The 17844-nt window shown below is 45.7% G+C and overlaps 1 protein-coding gene across 1 annotated transcript in view; it reads right to left on the bottom strand.

Annotated features, from left to right (window-relative positions):
* Nucleotides 1-17844, bottom strand: part of LOC308165644 (glypican-6-like) — a gene marked incomplete at both ends in the record, with an annotated part of 143407 nt that overhangs the window by 67164 nt on the left and 58399 nt on the right. The window contains one exon of the mRNA XM_080539794.1: nucleotides 7099-7490. Coding sequence (XP_080395920.1) covers nucleotides 7099-7490 — 392 coding nt within the window. The remainder of the gene's footprint in view (nucleotides 1-7098; nucleotides 7491-17844) is intronic.

The raw sequence follows: 17844 nt of genomic DNA on the forward strand, positions 1-17844 counted from the left end.
GGTTAGAGAGAGAGAGAGAGGGAGGGGGGAGAAAGAGAGAGAGGGGGGGGAGGGAGAGAGAAGGGGGGTAGAGAGAGAGAAAGAGAGAGAGGGGAGAGAGGGAGGGAGAAAGAAAGAGAGAGGGATAGAGAGGGGAGAAAGAGAGAGAGAGGGAGAGAGAGAAAGAGGCAGGGAGGGAGGGAGAGAGAGAGAGGGGAGAGAGAGAGAGGAAGGGAGAGAGAGAGAGAGAGAGAGAGAGAGAGAGAGAGAGAGAGAGAGAGAGGGAGAAAGAGAGGAAGGCAGAGAGCTCCTGGGTTCTGTCACAGCCGGATGCGTCTGCAAGGCTGCAGGGGCCGCAGCTGAGAACCATGGGACAGTGACGCCCCCCACATGGTCCAGGTCAACTGGCCTCTATATCTGGCCTGGCAGACGTCTCTATGATGTCTCTCTCTCTCTCTCTGAGCTGAGACAGACTTCTCAACGATCTCTCTCTGTGTCTGTGTGTCTCTCTCAAAGGCAAAGACTTTGAGTCAGGTAGAAAAGTCATGTAAAGTAAATGTTGTGTCAGGGTGAGGCTTTGCCTTAAAGCTTAGAGTACATTTTTGAGACAAGTTAGTGACAGGAAATGAGTGTATAATGCGATAAACGTGACGGCATAAGCCATGGAGGGTAAACACGCAGCGCTACAGTACTACGGTACTTCAGTACTTCAGTACTTCCGCCCATCATCAGCTGCGAGCCTGGACCAGCCCACCTGGCAACTCTGGCAGATCCCCAGATGGGCCGATGGTCCAGAACAGTTATCAAGATCCAAACAGAAACCAGGATCAGGATCCTGCGCTGAAGGGCTCAGAGTTCCGTGCGCTCGCGCAATAAAGACCAACATTCCGAGACTTGATTGACAGGTGTTGGGAAACACGTTCCATGTGAGCTAAAACTCTTCATGAACCTTCTAGAACCCTTCATGAACTCTGCAGCACAGAAGAATGATGATGATGGAACTGCACCTGGAACTCATGCTTTGGATAAAGGCGTCTGCTAAATGCCAAAAATGTTAGTGAAAAATTTAACTTAAATGGTCACTTTGAAGCATGCCAGCTTATTTCCTACTCTTTCCTAGATGTGCTACTTAGCGATTCTGTGCATGTGCATAGGTTCTGGTTAGAGTCGCACTATGGTAGCGTTTTTCGACAAAGCAGCATAAATCGTCAGAACACAGGCCCTGACCATCAGTGAATTCAGTATGAACCTCTCTTCCCTGGTCAGTTTTTCATCCATGACGTGACACGACTGCTAAATGGTTCAAATGTAAACGTCTAAATGAACTTTAAACCCTTCAAACGATCAAATCCCTCAATCGTCTTTCACAAGCTGGTATAATGGGGTTTTGACTGTGTTTTAAGTATCGCAGAGCTAGAAATTCTAAATGGTCATCGTAATCTCCAGTCCTGAGGAGGATTTCCTGTTGTGTAATCCAGGAGTGATCCCAGGAGTCTGGCTGAGGGAGGAAGTCTGCCGTAATCCCATTCTACGTCCTCTGATCTGGTCAGCATCATAAGATCATAGCAGAGCTGTTTATTTACTTCTAGCATGTACCACTCAATGACACCATACAGTGAGGGAGAGTGGGAAGTGAGTGTGTGTGTGTGTGTGTGTGTGTGTGAGTGTTTGTGTGTGTGTGTTTGTGTATATGTTTGTGTATATGTGTGTGTGTGCGTGTGTGTGTGTGAGCGTGTGAGTGTGTGAGTGTGTGTGTGTGTGCGTGTGTGTGTGTGTGTGTGTGTGTGTGTGTGTGTGTGTGTGTGTGTGTGTGTCTGTGTGCGTGTCTGCAGCGGTACAGCCAGATGGTCTACAGCCATTCTGGTCATTCTGACTGAAACATTGTCAAGTCAGCAAGGTTCCATCTCTCTGATGACAGTCTGACCCAGGGTCAGATCTAAACCAGGGCCGTGTCCACACAGAGCAGAAACACTGACCCAGGATCAGGTCGCCACCTGCCCTTGTAATCAGATTAATTAAGACATAAAATGCAAAGAAATGACTCCAGATCAGCAGTCCTGTGTTACAGCTCTGAAGTGGTCCTCTGTGGCTCACTTGGTAGAGCATGGCTCTAATTACACTTAGGTTGTGGGTTCGATTCCCACTGGGACCATATATACTGAAAATGTTCTGCACTCACTGCAGTGTAAGTCACTTTGGATAAAAGCGTCAGCTAAGCGGCTTCTATTATATGATGTTGTATTATGAAGGTTGGGAGACTACAGGAGGCTGTTGGGTGTAATTAAAGAGGTAAGGCAGGGTTGTATCAGGGTCGTATCAGGGTTGTATCAGGGTTGTATCAGGGTTGTATCAGGGTTGTATCAGGGTTGTATCAGGGTTGTATCAGGGTTGTATCAGGGTTGTATCAGGGTTGTATCAGGGTTGTATCAGGGTTATATCAGGGTTGTCCATCACCTCCCTGCAGCAGCAAGGCCCTTGATACCTCAGCCTTCTCTTTGAAGCGCTTATTCAGCGATTACTGTTCATATCATATCCGCTGCTAGTGTTGTTGATCAAAACTGCATGGGCCTTCAATGGGCTTGATGCATGTGTGTGTGTGTGTGTGTGTGTGTGAGAGTATATGGGTGTGTGCATGTATGCGTCCGTGTATGAGAGTGTGTGTGTGTGTGTGTGTTTGTGTGTACGGGTGCGTGTGGGTGTGTGTATATGTGTGTGTGTGTGCATATATGCGTCCGTGTATGAGAGGGTGTATATGGGTGTGTGTGCAGACCCTTCCCCCCTGACCAGGATGTTTTCATTCAGTCTCCAACGCTTCTCTCTGCTGCCTCGTGTCATGTGACGCCCCCCCCCCACCCCACCCCACCCTGACACCAGTTTGACACCTGTGATAACACCTGTGGCTATTAGCAGCTAGCACGTAGCGGCGATGAACTCAGTCCTCTCTCTCACACACACACACACACACACACGACCCTCCTCTCTCACACACACACACACACACACACACACAGCTTTACGGGAAACCCATCTAGTCCACCTGTCTGGCTCCAATTACCTTCCTGCAGGAGATGCTGATTCATAACACAGATAGGGGCGTCGGCAGTAAGTCAAGGATCTAGCGTGGTATGGACTGTGTGTGTGAGTGTGTGTGTGCATGTGTGTGTATAGGGTATGTACCGTACCATCTATCTGGAACATGTGTCTCCAGGCATGCGGATAAGAGGAGGGGAGGGGAGGGGATGTTATCAAACGCTTCACTGCATCCTGGCTACGATTCTGCACGGAATGCGACACATGCGTGGCCTGAGCATATTCAGAAGCATACTGTTTCCTGCTATGACTGGCAGCAGGATAGATGATTCACTTACTTAGTCAAATGTATTAGTTCCAAGTCGCTGTGGATAAAGGCGTCTGCTAAATGCCTCGTCTGCATCTGTAGATGTACATTCTGTCTATAACTGCACAGTATCTAGAATGCATACAGCCTGCAGGTCAATGGACCCTTATCTATATCTATCTTCATACACCGGGTACCATTTTTATAGTCTTTGGTATGACTCGCCGGGGATCGAACTCACGACCTGTGTCGTTTGTAAAACCCGAATCTCTCTCAGCGCAGCCTTCTGCTCCGAGTCTAAAACAGCTTGCTGCTGATGTCACACTCGGCTGTTTGTGTCTCAGAACAGGCATCGCTGTCGGTTGAATCTCAGGTCAAGGTGATTTGTCCTGTCAAGTGACTTCGTGCTCTCTCTCTCCCTCCCTCCCTCCCTCCCTCTCTCCATTCAGGCTGTTTTTAAGCCAGACAACCTTCTGCACTGCCCTGATATGTTTCCCTGAACTGTGATTCCACGTCTTTATTACTGATTGGGAACGACTCAGCGATCAACAACAACCACAGAGAGGTTTGAGATGAAGGGCGGGAGTACGGAGGTCACATGGTCTACAGGAGACCAACCACATAGAGCTCTGAGATGAAGGGCGGGAGTACGGAGGTCACATGGTCTACAGGAGACCAACCACAGAGAGCTCTGAGATGAAGGGCGGGAGTACGGAGGTCACATGGTCTACAGGAGACCAACCACAGAGAGGTTTGAGATGAAGGGCGGGAGTACGGAGGTCACATGGTCTACAGGAGACCCTGCTGTGATACACAACAAACTACCTCTTCCAATGACTGGACCCTGGCAGCTGAGAGAACAGTCAACCCCTCAGTACTAAACTGGTAGTGGTGGCCTAGTGGATAGTGAGTTGGACTGATGATCAGAAGGTCATGAGTTCAAATCCCACCAGGGAACACCACCACTTAGGTGTGCCCTTGAGTAAGGCACATATCCCTAAGTTACTCCAGGGAGACTGACCCTGTAATCTGATTGTAAGTCGCTTTGGATAATAATTGCATCTCCTAAATGGTTAAAATGTATTATTCGGGGGCTCGTCCGGGATTAGATTAATTAATTGATTAATAGATCAGATATTAAACCTGAACTTAATACTGTAGTGTGTACCCTAACCCTGTAGGCCTGTGTTGTAGTCATGGCGATAGTCATGGCGTGATGTAGTTCCGTGTGTTGTAGTCATGGTGGTGTAGTTCAGTGTTGCTCCCCGGGGCTTCAGAGATTCTGGGACTGAGATAAAGATGGTGGCGTTCCATCACTGCCAGCCTGCGAGGCGCGAGCCCCCGAGAGAAGGTCAAGACAAGACGCTCGGTGGAAAACCCTCCAACACCAGTCCTCCGCCTCCGACGCATCATATCTGTTTCTCTTATTTCTCTCTCTCTCTCTCTCTCACCACTCCCTCCATTTCTCTTTCTCCTCCCTCAGAAAAACAGCAAACATTGAGCAACAGAGGAGATACAAAGGCGTTCTATCATTGTCAAGACTCTGCGGCTCCGTCTGAAGCTGCACTCAGGGCCAGCCTTCAATTTACATACATTGTCTCCTGACAGAAGCTGGTGGCAACAGCAGCTGTTCCACCTAAAGCTCTGGTAATGGCTGCCTGGTCAGCTGACCACAGCTCTGTTCGGCTCTGGGAGGGTGAAGGTAGTAAAGGTAATTCACTAGAAATATCAATTTAATCCCATGTGGGGAAAAAAGGCTTGTTGTTTCTCTTTCAAAATGTACATGATATATTGTTCTTCCTCACTATATGTAAACAAAAGCCAGGGATTTAGTTACATAAGTTGGACGCTTGATCCATGACGCACTTTGGTGTTACTCTTTTGTGTGTCTAAAAAAGGGATTTAAAGAGACAGGATTTCCCCACTAAGCCCTTCAGACGACATCACACTTCATCAGAGTTTGGCGCTGCTCTCTCTCTCATAGCCAGTTATAAACCCCACAACTACTCTGGTAAGAACCGATAAACAGCTTTATTCTTTAATACATTAAATAAACATCTCTCTGACTCTGAAATCTAAACATTAAAAAAACTCTTCACACAGAACCAGATCATAGGCCAACAACGCTGCCCATCGAGAACAAAGCCAGCCAACAAAATAACTCTACAAAGAACTAAATAACTATATAAACAACGAAATAACTCTACAAAGAACTAAATAACTATATAAACAACGAAATAACTCTACAAAGAACTAAATAACTATATAAACAACAACATAACTCTACAAAGAACTAAATAACTATATAAACAACAAAATAACTCTACAAAGAACTAAATAACTATATAAACAACAAAATAACAATACAAATAACTAAATTAATATATAAATAACTAAATAACGAGCATCAGAGAGATGTTCCAGTACAGGACGTGAGAGAGACAACAAAGAGAATAACAGAGGCAGAGCGTCACAGAGAGAATCCCACTTCACAGTCGCCTGTAGGGTCTTTCTCTTTAATCTCTCTCTCCTTGCCCCATGTCTTAACTCCCTGTGTGACCCCCCCTCCCTCCCTCTCTCCCACCACCCTCCCTCCCTCCCTCCACCCCCCCACCCCGCTTTCTCAGATGGAGTGAAGCTTAGCTTATACAGCACCCTAGCCACTGGGCAGCCCCACATCAAACAGAGAAGCTGTTTTCTCCAATTGTATCGGCCTCATACATACAGATCAAGTGCATCGATGTAAACAGGGGATCACAACATCCCTCCCCAGTGCCGGAGGGGGGGGGGGAGGGGAGGGGGGGGACGTGTTTCAGTGCCGGGGGGGGGGAGGGGGGGGGGGGTGTTTCCGGGACACAAACGTCCAGACGGTTGGACAGAGCCTCTGCTGGGACGTGCCCTAAAAGGTCCTGGTGAATAAATAAGAGGTGTGAGTGTGTGTGTGTGTGTGTGTGTGTGTGTGTGTGTGTGTGTGTTTGTGTGCTTCTAGACAGCGAGGGTTGTGTGTGTGTGTGTGTGAGTGTGTGTGTGTGTGTGTGTGTGTGTGTGTGTGTGTGTGTGTGTGTGAATGTGTGTGTGTGTATGTGTGCTTCTAGACAGCGAGGGTAGTAAACAAGAACAAGGACAACTAGTGGGGTCGTTTATATTCTGAATTAAAAGTCTTTAACAGACCAATTTAATCAGAGTTATACTGTAGATAATGCATAAACATGAACATGACTGAATATGGATAAATAACAGATACATATCACTACTGCATATTTTCTCGAGGCAACAAACGACTGACAAACAAAGTAAGTGATTCATCTATCCACATCAGTCAACATAAGAAAAACTATTTGCAGTCACAATGCAAATACATTTATTTACAGTGGATAAACTGTACAGGGTGTCAGTGAGATGAAGAGACAGGAATCTAACCAATCAAATTGTCTCAAGCCGGCGTGCGTTGTGCTTCCCTGAACGGATCAGCTCTGGATCCTCCTGCTGAAACCTCGGGGGCTAAACTACCTGAGAAGCAACAACACCTGAGTCTACCAACAACACCTGAGTCTACCAGCAACACCTGAGTCTACCAACAACACCTGAGTCTACTAACACCACCTGAGTCTACTAACAACACCTGAGTCTACTAACAACACCTGAGTCTACTAACACCACCTGAGTCTACTAACAACACCTGAGTCAGAGGAGTCAGAGGAGTCAGAGTGAAGTCAGAGGAGTCAGAGACAGACTCAGCGGTCAAACAAGTGACCCAGCCCTCCCAGGAGGAGAGAACTCACCTTGGCCACCTTGTTGGCCACCTCTCTGCCCACCACCAGCCCCTGGACGAAGGTCCTGGCAGCGATGAACGCCCTGGTGACCTGCGCCTTCAGCTTCCTGGGCACGTCTCCGAAGGGCCTGAGCTGGTCCGTGTATTTGCTGATGCACTCCAGGTAGTCGTCGCTGAACTGGTACTGGGAGTTGAGCAGCTGGAACATGCGCTCCAGCAGGCGGGACCAGAAGTCGTTGAGCATCTCCTCCAGGTTGACGTTGCCGCCCGTGTAGTAGCGCTTCAGCTCCGTGAACAGGTCCTGGAACACCTCAGAGTTCTGCATGTAGAGCTTGCCGTACGTGCGCGTGAACATGTCGTTGAGGGACTTCTCAGAGTTGTCCAGCAGCTCCAGGAAGAACTCTGGAAGGAAGGAGGAGGAGACAATAATTAATGAAAAGAACATGTTTGTTTGTTTTTTTCACATTTAACCAGACACTTTTATCCAAAACAACTTAAAACACAACGTAAACACACTGACAGTCTGTAAAAAATATTTTTATTTTATTTTATTTAACCTTTATTTATCGAGGTCCCTTTTTCGAGGGAGACCTGGCCAAGATAGCACACCAGTACAAGGTTTACAAAATTGGAAAATATTATTATCTGTTATCTGTAATTATTACATCAATAATTAACTAGTTAATTAACTCAACATCAACTGCAACACTGAAGACAGTGAACAGAAACAGTGTGAAATGAAGAACTGCGCTGGTCGTATTTGCATCTGCATCAACACCATGTGTTTATGTGGGAAGGTACCGTATTTTCCGGACTATAAGTCGCACCCGAGTATAAGTCGCAGCAGGCCAAAAATGGGCCATGAAGAGGAAAAAACCACATATAAGTCGCACTGGACTATAAGTCGCATGGTTCAAGGGAACGGGCTTGGCGGAATCAGCGGGGAAAGAAGACCCTGTTGAGCTTGACTCTAGTCTGGCACTGTGAAGAGACATGAGAGGATTTGTAAGCCCAGGAAGGACATAATTCACGTTAAAACTTCTTCTGAAAGGTTAGAAATACTTAAATTATCGAGTGTAAAGCCAGGGCTAGCTAGCGCGTTGCTAACGAAGGTTAGCAAAATGGCGTCGCGGGAGCAAGCAAACAGGATGGAACAGCCTCTGAAAGGTAATAAATGACTTTAATATCGTGTATAACGTTCATAATAGCGTGTATAACGTTCATAATATAGTGCTTAATGTCCACATTGTCGAGTGTAACGACTATTTATCGTGTATAAGGCCATGACAAAGATAGCTTGGTGAAAAACGGAAGTAGTTAGGATGAAGGGCGGCCTACAAACAATGCAACATTGAACAGCCTCTGAAAGGTAATAAATGACTTTAATATCGTGTATAACGTTCATAATATCGTGTATAAGGTCCATAATATCATGTTTAATGTCCACATTGTCGTGTGTAATGTCCACATTGTCGAGTATAATGGCTATTCTATCCCGTATGTGGCGCTAGCGGAAGTAGCAAAATAGCCTCGCGGGGGTAACTTAGCAACATAGAACAGTCTCTGGAAGGAATAAATGACTTTAATATCGTTTATAACGTCCATAACATTGTGTATAAGGTCCATAACATCATGTTTAATGTCCACATTGTCGTGTTTAATGTCCACATTGTCAAGTATAATGGCTATTCTATCGTGTATGAGGCGCTAGCGGAAGTTACTCCTTGGTTCATGTCAGTCAGAGATTACCGTATGTCAGTTCATGTCAGTCAGAGATTACGAATTATTGATATATAAGTCGCACCTGACTATAAGTCGCAGGACCAGCCAAAGTATGAAAAAAACCGCGACTTATAGTCCGGAAAATACGGTAGTTATGTGTGTGTGTGTATGTGTGTGTGTGTGTGTGTGTGTGTGTGTGTGTGTGTGTGTGTGTGTGTGTGTGCGTGCGTGTGTGTGTGTGTGTGGGAAAAGAACACAAACTAATCTAAATAAAGAGAGTATGAGATGGAGGCATTATGTTTGCATCAGGGTGCTGTCACCTTATCACACCAAGTGCCCTCCCTACAACAACAGACCATTAGTTCTAGAATCCTAAAACAACAGACCATTAGTTCTAGAGTCTGAGTCTGAATTAAAGATGTGGACAGCATCTCGCTGTGACTTCATTTAGGTCTCATGATGTTGTGTGATGCCTCTACTCAGAGGACAAAGCACATCAGCCAAGGATACGCACTCTGTTATGTGTGGACAGACGGTCCAGAGCATTAATAATGGAACAGCTGGAATAACGGCCCACAAGCACATCAATGATTCATGAAGAGGTTCTGATTGCCATGAATATTTTGTTACTATACATTCAAACACAGCTACTGGTATATTACTGGTACTACTGGTATATTACAATGTATTATTCTATAGTTTGTGCGCATGTGTGTGTGTGTGTGTGTGTGTGTGTGTGTGTGTGTGTGTGTGTGTGCGGTGTACCATTAAATGATGTTTCCCTATGCTTCCTCTATTACTCCACTTCTGATTGATCCTGTCTGTCACCTAGGCAACGTGTGTGTGTGTTCAGGTCACCTAGGCAACATGTGTGTGTGTTCAGGTGGTGACAGGCCTGTGATTAAACATGGCGTACCAGAGTGCTGAAAGAGACTAAATTGGTCAATTAGGAATCGACTTTGTTTGGAAACCATCTAACATAATAACGGTGATTAAGGACAACCCTAACCCAGGTTATGGAACCCTATGATGCAATAAAGCAACAATATAATTATGGAACACAGCATATGTTTACCTGACTCAGATCATGTTCGCAAATTAGACAGATGACCTTTACACAAATCACACACGTACGTGTATCTCACACACACACACACACACACACACACACACACACACAGAGCTGGATATATTGTAACTCCTCATTTAACGCTCATACCTCCCCTGTCTCCAGCAGCTTAAATGAGTCAAACTCTCCTGTGTGATTATGAACAACATCAACGACAGCTGCTGAAGTTGTTTACATCGACTCGCTCCACTGGCTGTCTGTCACAGTGTGGGCTCTGACGTCCTGAGCAGACACACACACACACACACACACACACACACCTACCAAGACAAACACACACACACGCACAGTCAATCTCTCTTTTGGTAAACAAGTATCTCACTGAAGCCTCGTTAATAAGAACGCATGCCCCTGAGTGCACCGACAGACAGACAGACAGACAGACAGACAGACAGACAGACACACACACACACACACACACACACACACAGGTAGCATGGGGACACACCCGCAAATAACGTTCAGGACACTCTCTCTAACAGTAGCTGCATGGCTGGGTGCTGCTATCCATATAGTTTATTTATATAGCTGCTATCCATATAGTTTATTTACATAGCTGCCATCAATGCACCATTAATAAGACAGCAGTGTAGTCCTATGGGTCATAATAAAGCACTTCCCCCTCCTGTGATAATGCAGCCAACCTTTAAGGCAGGTTGGTCAATGCTGCCATGCCTGTTATTTACTTAGTCTCCTGCAGGGTAGCACGACTTGGCTGGATAATACACACTCATATACACACTCACTGGACACTTTATTAGGACCACTAACACTGGGTAGAGCCTGCCTTTGCTCTCAAAACAGCCTCAGTTCTTCATGCTATTGATTGCACAAGATGTTGGAAACGTTCCTTTGAGATTCTGGTCCGTGATGACATGATTGCATCACGCAATTCCTGCAGCTGTGAATCTCCCGTTCTACCACATCCCAAAGGTGTTCTATTGGATTCAGATCCGGTGACTGGGAAGGCGAGTGAAGAACACTGAACTCATTGTCATGTTCATGATATCTCCCTCAGTGGTCCCCGAGTTGAAATAAAGGCTTGAAATGAAAATGAAACCAGTTTGAGACGACTTTTGCTTTGTGACAAGGTGCATTATCATGCTGGAAGAGGCCATTAGACAATGGGTACATTGTAGCCATGAAGAGATGGACATGGTCAGCAGCAATACTCAACAAGGCTGCGGCATTCAAGCGGTGATTGATTGGTATTAACGGACCCAAAGTGTGCCAAGAAAACAATCCCCACATCATTACACCACCTGAATGCATTAGTATGTACAGGTGTTCCTAATAAACTGTGTGTGACATTGGGTATATTCTGGTGTTCGAACAGAGAGGGAGTGGATTTCTTGTGTGGAAACAAGGACACAATGACCCAATATCCGAAGTAACAAGTCAGAGGGTCTAAGCATCATTTCAAACAAATAAGTAACGTTTTATATGACCTCATACAAGAGTCTGTCTCCCCCCATGTCCTGCACTGCCACGCTGTTCTAACCAGCCTGGACAGGAAGTCGTCTCCACCAGAAACCTGACCAGGACCGACTCCGACGAAAACTGTGATGATTAATTAGCGAACGAGCGCGGACTGATCTGTCCATTCACAACATCCACACTGATCTGTCCATTCACAACATCCACACTGCAGCATCTACACCCCCCATCTACACCCCCCCCGCCTGGACGTGTAGCCACTGGGCTAATCATCAACATCAGTCATCATTACCGGGACATGGAGGGGTGGAGGGGGGTGGGGAGGGGGGTTGAGATGCTTTCTTCTGGGAGTTGTTGTGTACTGCAGCGTTTCCTTCAGCTCTCACAGTGTTAGTCACACTGTAATACACACTGTAATACACACACTGTACCTGTACTACACACTGTACCTGTACTACACACTGTACATGTGTGGGTGGCTGTGGCTCAGGAGGGAGGCTCAGGAGGGAGAACCGGTGTCTCATGATCCAAATGAGCGGGCCAGTGCATTGCATGGTAGCTTGCCGCCATTTGGTGTGTGAATGTGTGTGTGAATAGGTGAATGAGAGGCCGTTGTAAAGCGCTTTGGAATAAAGCGCTAGATAAGTGTTGCTCTGTACTGCAGCGGGAACAACTTCCTCTACATCCTGTCCTGCTACCGTACGTGTCACTTCAGAGACGATGTCAACATGTCTGAAGAGGAGTCGCTTCGATAAAAAGTCAAACACGGTCGTTTGGCCACACAAAGGAGTTCAGAGTCCTGAGGCGTTCGGTGGGAATGTTGACAGGTGAATGGACGTGGGTTGGTACAGATCAGCAGGCAGAATGGAAGGGAGACGTGTTCATTCATGTGTCCTTTCATGCGTTTCTCATTTCACCCTGACGGCGTCAATGTGCAGAACGGAACGCAAGTCCTGGAATGAAAGGAAGCATTTGTCCTCTGAGAGAAGTGCGTGCATGCGTGTGTGTGTGTGTGTGTGTGTGTGTGTGTGTAGCTCATCTACAAGAGAAGGAATGGACATGGCTACATGGCCCTCCCAACTGAGCTTTTTCAGAGGCACACTCCAAAACGAGGGGTTAGGGGTAAACATGAGAAATGGGATTGGGCCTTATTGTCCCTCTCCTTCCTCCCCCCCCCCCCACCCACAGGACTCAACCAGATACATCACCTGTTCTCATTACAGAGACCTCAGTCCCCAACCTCTGATTGCTGCCCCCCCCCGCCCCCCTCCCTCCCTCCCTCCATCACCTGTTCTCATTACCTGTCCTCAACTCCCCAGCCCCTCATTCCAGCTGAGAGACTCCTGATTACACCACATGTGTTTAAGTAATAAGACGCCTCAGGCCTTTTCTCTTTAGAAACGTGTTTCATGTTAGAACTGAGCCAAGGACACACGTCCCTGTGTCTGTCTCCCTCCGTAGACTGACGACCTCCATCTCTCCATCTCTTCAGGCTCCATCTGAACTGTCCCTCCTAAAGACCTCCTCCCCCCATTACCCCCCTGTACAGTTTCTATACTAGAAATAAATAAAAAGTAATTCTTCCTTCTTCTAGCATTGTAACTGCTGTCAGGACTGCAGAGTTACTCCCTATTTTCGCCGTAGATTGAAGACCTCCATCTCTTCAGGCTCCACCTTAACTGCCCCTCCTGAAACCTTACCATCCCCCAGTTCAGTTTCTTTACTATATATTACAAATAAAAATTAAAACAATTATAATTCTTCCTTCGTCTAGCATTGTGACTGCGAATGGCCTCTGGCCTAAGCAGATTATTTCTCTTACGGTGACGAATGGATAGATGATTCACTTACTTACACATGTATTTGTTCTAAGTCACTTTGGATAAAGGCATTTGCTAAAGGCCATAAATGTACAGTAAATGTAAAGTAATGTACAGTAAATGTAAAGTAATGTACAGTAAATGTAATGTAATGTACAGTAAATGTAATGTAAATGTTTAAAGGTTGTCCCACTGGCCCATGGATGAACAACAGGGGTTAGGGTTAGGTTCTGTATCTATGACAACAGGGGTTAGGTTCTGTATCTATGACAACAGGGGTTAGGTTCTGTATCTATGACGAGTGCAAAGACCGGCACTAAATTCTAGAATACAATGTTTAAGTAGCATAAACATTTGGGGCGGTGCAGAGAAATATCGTAATCAGCAAAACGTGTGAAAGAGTTGTGCCAGTACTACAGTACTACAGTACGCTACACAGACTACAGATGTCGTGTCTCTGAGGTAAACCATCAGCGGTGGTCGTGGTCGTGCTACACAGTCCTTCCCTCACATTCATGTCCTCCACGATACGACGACTGTTTTAGTAGATTTGTCTCAAGTCACTAGTAGTGAGCCTGATCGATTAAAACACCCTTACACACTTTACCCCACGGCTTTGGGAACGAATGTCGGCTACAACAGGTAAAACATCCCTGTTATATATACAACAGGTAAAACATCTGTGTTCTTTCTTTCTAACGCAGCTCTGACTGACTTTCCTCTCAGGAAAGCGGAGAATCACGTCACTGATTTGCTCCAGAGTCCACAAACATCCTTGAGGATAAGTGGGGCAGAGCAGCGTCCTGGTGGTTGTGGAGATGATGAATGGAAGCTCGTTACCAGGGTTCCAGGGTTCCCAGGGTTACCAGGGTACCAGGGTACCAGGGTTACCAGGGTTACCATGGAAGGAATAAGACCAAATTAAACTGAGGCTACAGAGAGACGCCTAACGTCCGGCACCTTCCCCTGGATCGTAAAGAACCACCCAGAAGGACTAAATCCTCCCCATAAACACTCATATATCACTGTTAAAATAGCCATATACCTTCTCTCTCTCTCTCGCACTCTCTCTCTTTTTCTCTCTCTTTCTTCCACTTTTCTTCACCCAGCAGTATGGCGGATACTGCACACGCACACACATTTACACACACACACACACACACACACACACACACACACACACACACACACACACACACTTACTTCATGGGTCAACGCCTGAAAAACTGGTATGATCAAGAGGGGTTTAGGAACAGTGACAGGGGTGAAAGTCCTCAGCAGACATAATGAGTTGAGCTCCACTCTACTCTCTACACTCGGAGGCTAATTGAGTCTGTGGAAATAATTTGCGAGGCCGTTACCTCCATGTCACATGCAATCATATCACCTCTTACTCCCAACGCCTCCCAGACCATAATCACTCCTTTAATAACCAGAAACACCCACTGCGACCATGGGAGTAGAGTACGCTGCTCTGCAACGCTACACAGTCACAGTGTGGAGGTCTGGCTTAGAACACACAGTAGAGTATACACACACACACACACACACACACACACTATTCATGAAGGCAGGAGGAGGTTGGCTCCTTACAGCACCTTGTATTAAAACACGGTTCTCATCTCTCACACTAACGTCATTACCTATTTCATGAGGAAACTTGACAGAACAAACAACAACAAATTTGCATCGGTGGCAAAACAACAGATAAACTATCCAGGTTGACTAAGTGTCTGCTGGAATATATATAAATATATTCATGGATGGTCTGGCTTAGAACACAGTATAGTATACTGTATACACACACACACGGGCACACACATACACACCCTCACAGGCGTACATACATACATACACTCACAGGCGTACACACACACACACACACACACACACACACACACACACACACACACACACACACACACTATTCAAATGGCTCCATAAATGTCTTTGTTGATATTCTGCGGCTGTAAACAGTAAGCGGGAGGTCACATGACTGTGAGGTTCTGTTGGTCCTGCAGGACAGCCAGTTCTGAGTTCTGGACTGTGAGGTTCTGTTGGACCTGCAGGACAGCCAGGTCTGAGTTCTGGACTGTGAGGTTCTGTTGGTCCTGCGGTCCAGTCAGAGAGCCGTGCAGCAGAGTGATTCCTGCCATGTTGAAGCACCGCTGTGTGAGTCGGCTGTTTCTGCTTTTCTTGTAAGTATGAATGTTTTAGTGTTATTGATCAACTGATTCAGGAGGGAAATGACACACTGTCCAGTAATGGTGTATTATCTTCTGTTTCTGTTACTTGCAAAGTGTCCCTGTGGGGTGACAGTGCCAATGAATCACAGATGTTATGAATATTATATATATATATATATATAATATGCCTTTAAGCTCTCTCTGTCTTCTTCTTTTCTCTGGATGCAGATATGGTGGTTGAAGCAAATGCAGCTCTCAAATGTGCTGCTACTTGGATTTTATTTTCTTAGTTTTGATAAGTGAATGCTGTTCACTAATTATTCCTTTGTTGATTGATTTTGTTATGTTTGACTGTCTGTCTTTCATGTGGAACATAAACAAATAAACAAATGAACTAATCAAATCAAACAAATAATCTTTCATAAACAAAGCACATTGCATCATAAAAAATATATTTTTTAAAAACAATTGCTGTAACTTTGACCACATTCAGTCCGTGTACACAAAATGTATTTACTTAATAGGATTTACATTTCTGCTCGCATCAGAAAATATACCAAGTACAAAGCTGCTTTGTTTTCCAAGGAACTGACATGAAGTGCAAAACAATATCTCAACTTCCGCTCAATCTTGCCTTCAGGGGTATTCCCAGAAGACTCTTCCCCACAGAATAAAATAACTGATATGAATTTAGAAAAAAAGATGTGGCCCGGCAAAGCTTGAATCTAAATTAGCGGGAATCTGATCCATCATGGAGAGAGATAAGCCTCTCCTTAAGAGACGAGTTCACCCTCCAACTGAGAGAGAGAGAGAGAGAGAGAGGGAGAGAGGGAGAGAGAGAGAGAGAGAGGGAGAGAGGGAGAGAGGGAGAGAGAGAGAGAGAGGGAGAGAGAGAGGCCAAGAGAGAAGCAGCTTTTATTAGCACTGTAAGCTAAGCCTAATTTCTTAATAATTAAATGCATCAAAGCCATGACTCGCATCCAGTTATGTAACACACGTAACAAAAATGTTGACTCAATTTCTCCTCTTATTTCTAAATTAGCTTTAAATTAATTCTGCAATAATACTGAATATTCACTGATGTCACTCAAACAAGGAATTAATAAGCTCTACAATGACGACTGTCTCTGTAAGCCTCCCCCCCCCTTCCCTCTCTCTCTCTCTCTCTCTCTCTCTCTCTCTCTCTCTCTCTCTCTCTCTCTCTCAGTTTTAAAACGCCACATTCTCAAGTGTCGGCCCTTTTTAAGCCGACAATGTGAAACCTCCCGTCTGTCTGTCTCTCAGTAAAGCACGTCACCTACATGAGCCCCTACGCTGTAACCTGGCTACCTGTCTGTCTGTCTGTCTGTCTGTCTGTCTGTCTGTCTGTCTGTCTGTCTGTCTGTCTGTCAGTAAAGCATGTCACCTACATGAGCCCCTACACTGTAACTTGGCTACCTGTCTGTCTGTCTGTCTGTCTCTCAGTAAAGCACGTAATAATTAATAATAATAAATAATTTTGCCATTTAGCAGACGCTTTTAATCCAAAGCGACTTACAATTACGAATTACAGGGACATTCCCCCTGGAGTAACTGAGGGCTAAGTGCCTTACTCAAGGGCACACTAGTAGTGGTGTGGTTTCAGGCGGGATTTGAACTCACAACCTTTCGATCACAAGTCCAACTCACTATCCACTATCCACTAGACCACCACTACCCCACGTCACCTACATGAGCCCCTACATTGTAACCTGGCTACCTTCACCTGGAAAGAACATACCAGATATAATCCACACAGAAGGTTGACCAGTTGAAGGAGCTGCAGGGTGATGTTAACATCAGGCCAGGGACATCAAGCCTGGAATAACAATGACTCAAACCCAGACTCAGGGGGAGGGAACTTACTGAGTAAACCACTGAGTAAACTAAGAATGTGTCATTATTTGATTCAGCGAATCACGCGATACAGAGGCGTGGCTCCGAATCAGAAAGGTGGGTTGAAGATGCACTAGGGGGGAGGGCTGAGGGAGATGATTGATGGGAGGTATAACTGATATCATGTCCTCATAGTATAATCCACATGTCCTGGCTACAGTCTGGAGTAATACTATTCACGGAGGGTACGGTGATGAACCTTCCTGGTTTGAATGAGATTTCACCCCTGAAATCGTCCCCCTCTATTCAACTCATTCCGGCTGTGAAGAATCAATTCTGGCTAATAGTGACGCGTTGGATGAGAATTGTATTTCCTGCTCTATCCGACCCTTAATTAGAATACATCATTAATATGAATATTTGAGGTGACCTTTCTGCCGCTCTGACAATAACACATTATATCCACAGGGAAGAAACTGGGTCCGAGCTCACAGATTCATTTCACATCATTAAACCTCTTGGCAAGGAAACACTTGAAACTGAAACTGGTTCATTTTTCTCGGGCCCATTTAAATACGGCTAATTAGGAGCGAGGCCCGATTAGGGGT

Source organism: Nansenia antarctica, assembly GCF_963989245.1.
Source record: "Nansenia antarctica genome assembly, chromosome: 9".
Lineage (NCBI taxonomy): Eukaryota > Metazoa > Chordata > Actinopteri > Argentiniformes > Microstomatidae > Nansenia > Nansenia antarctica.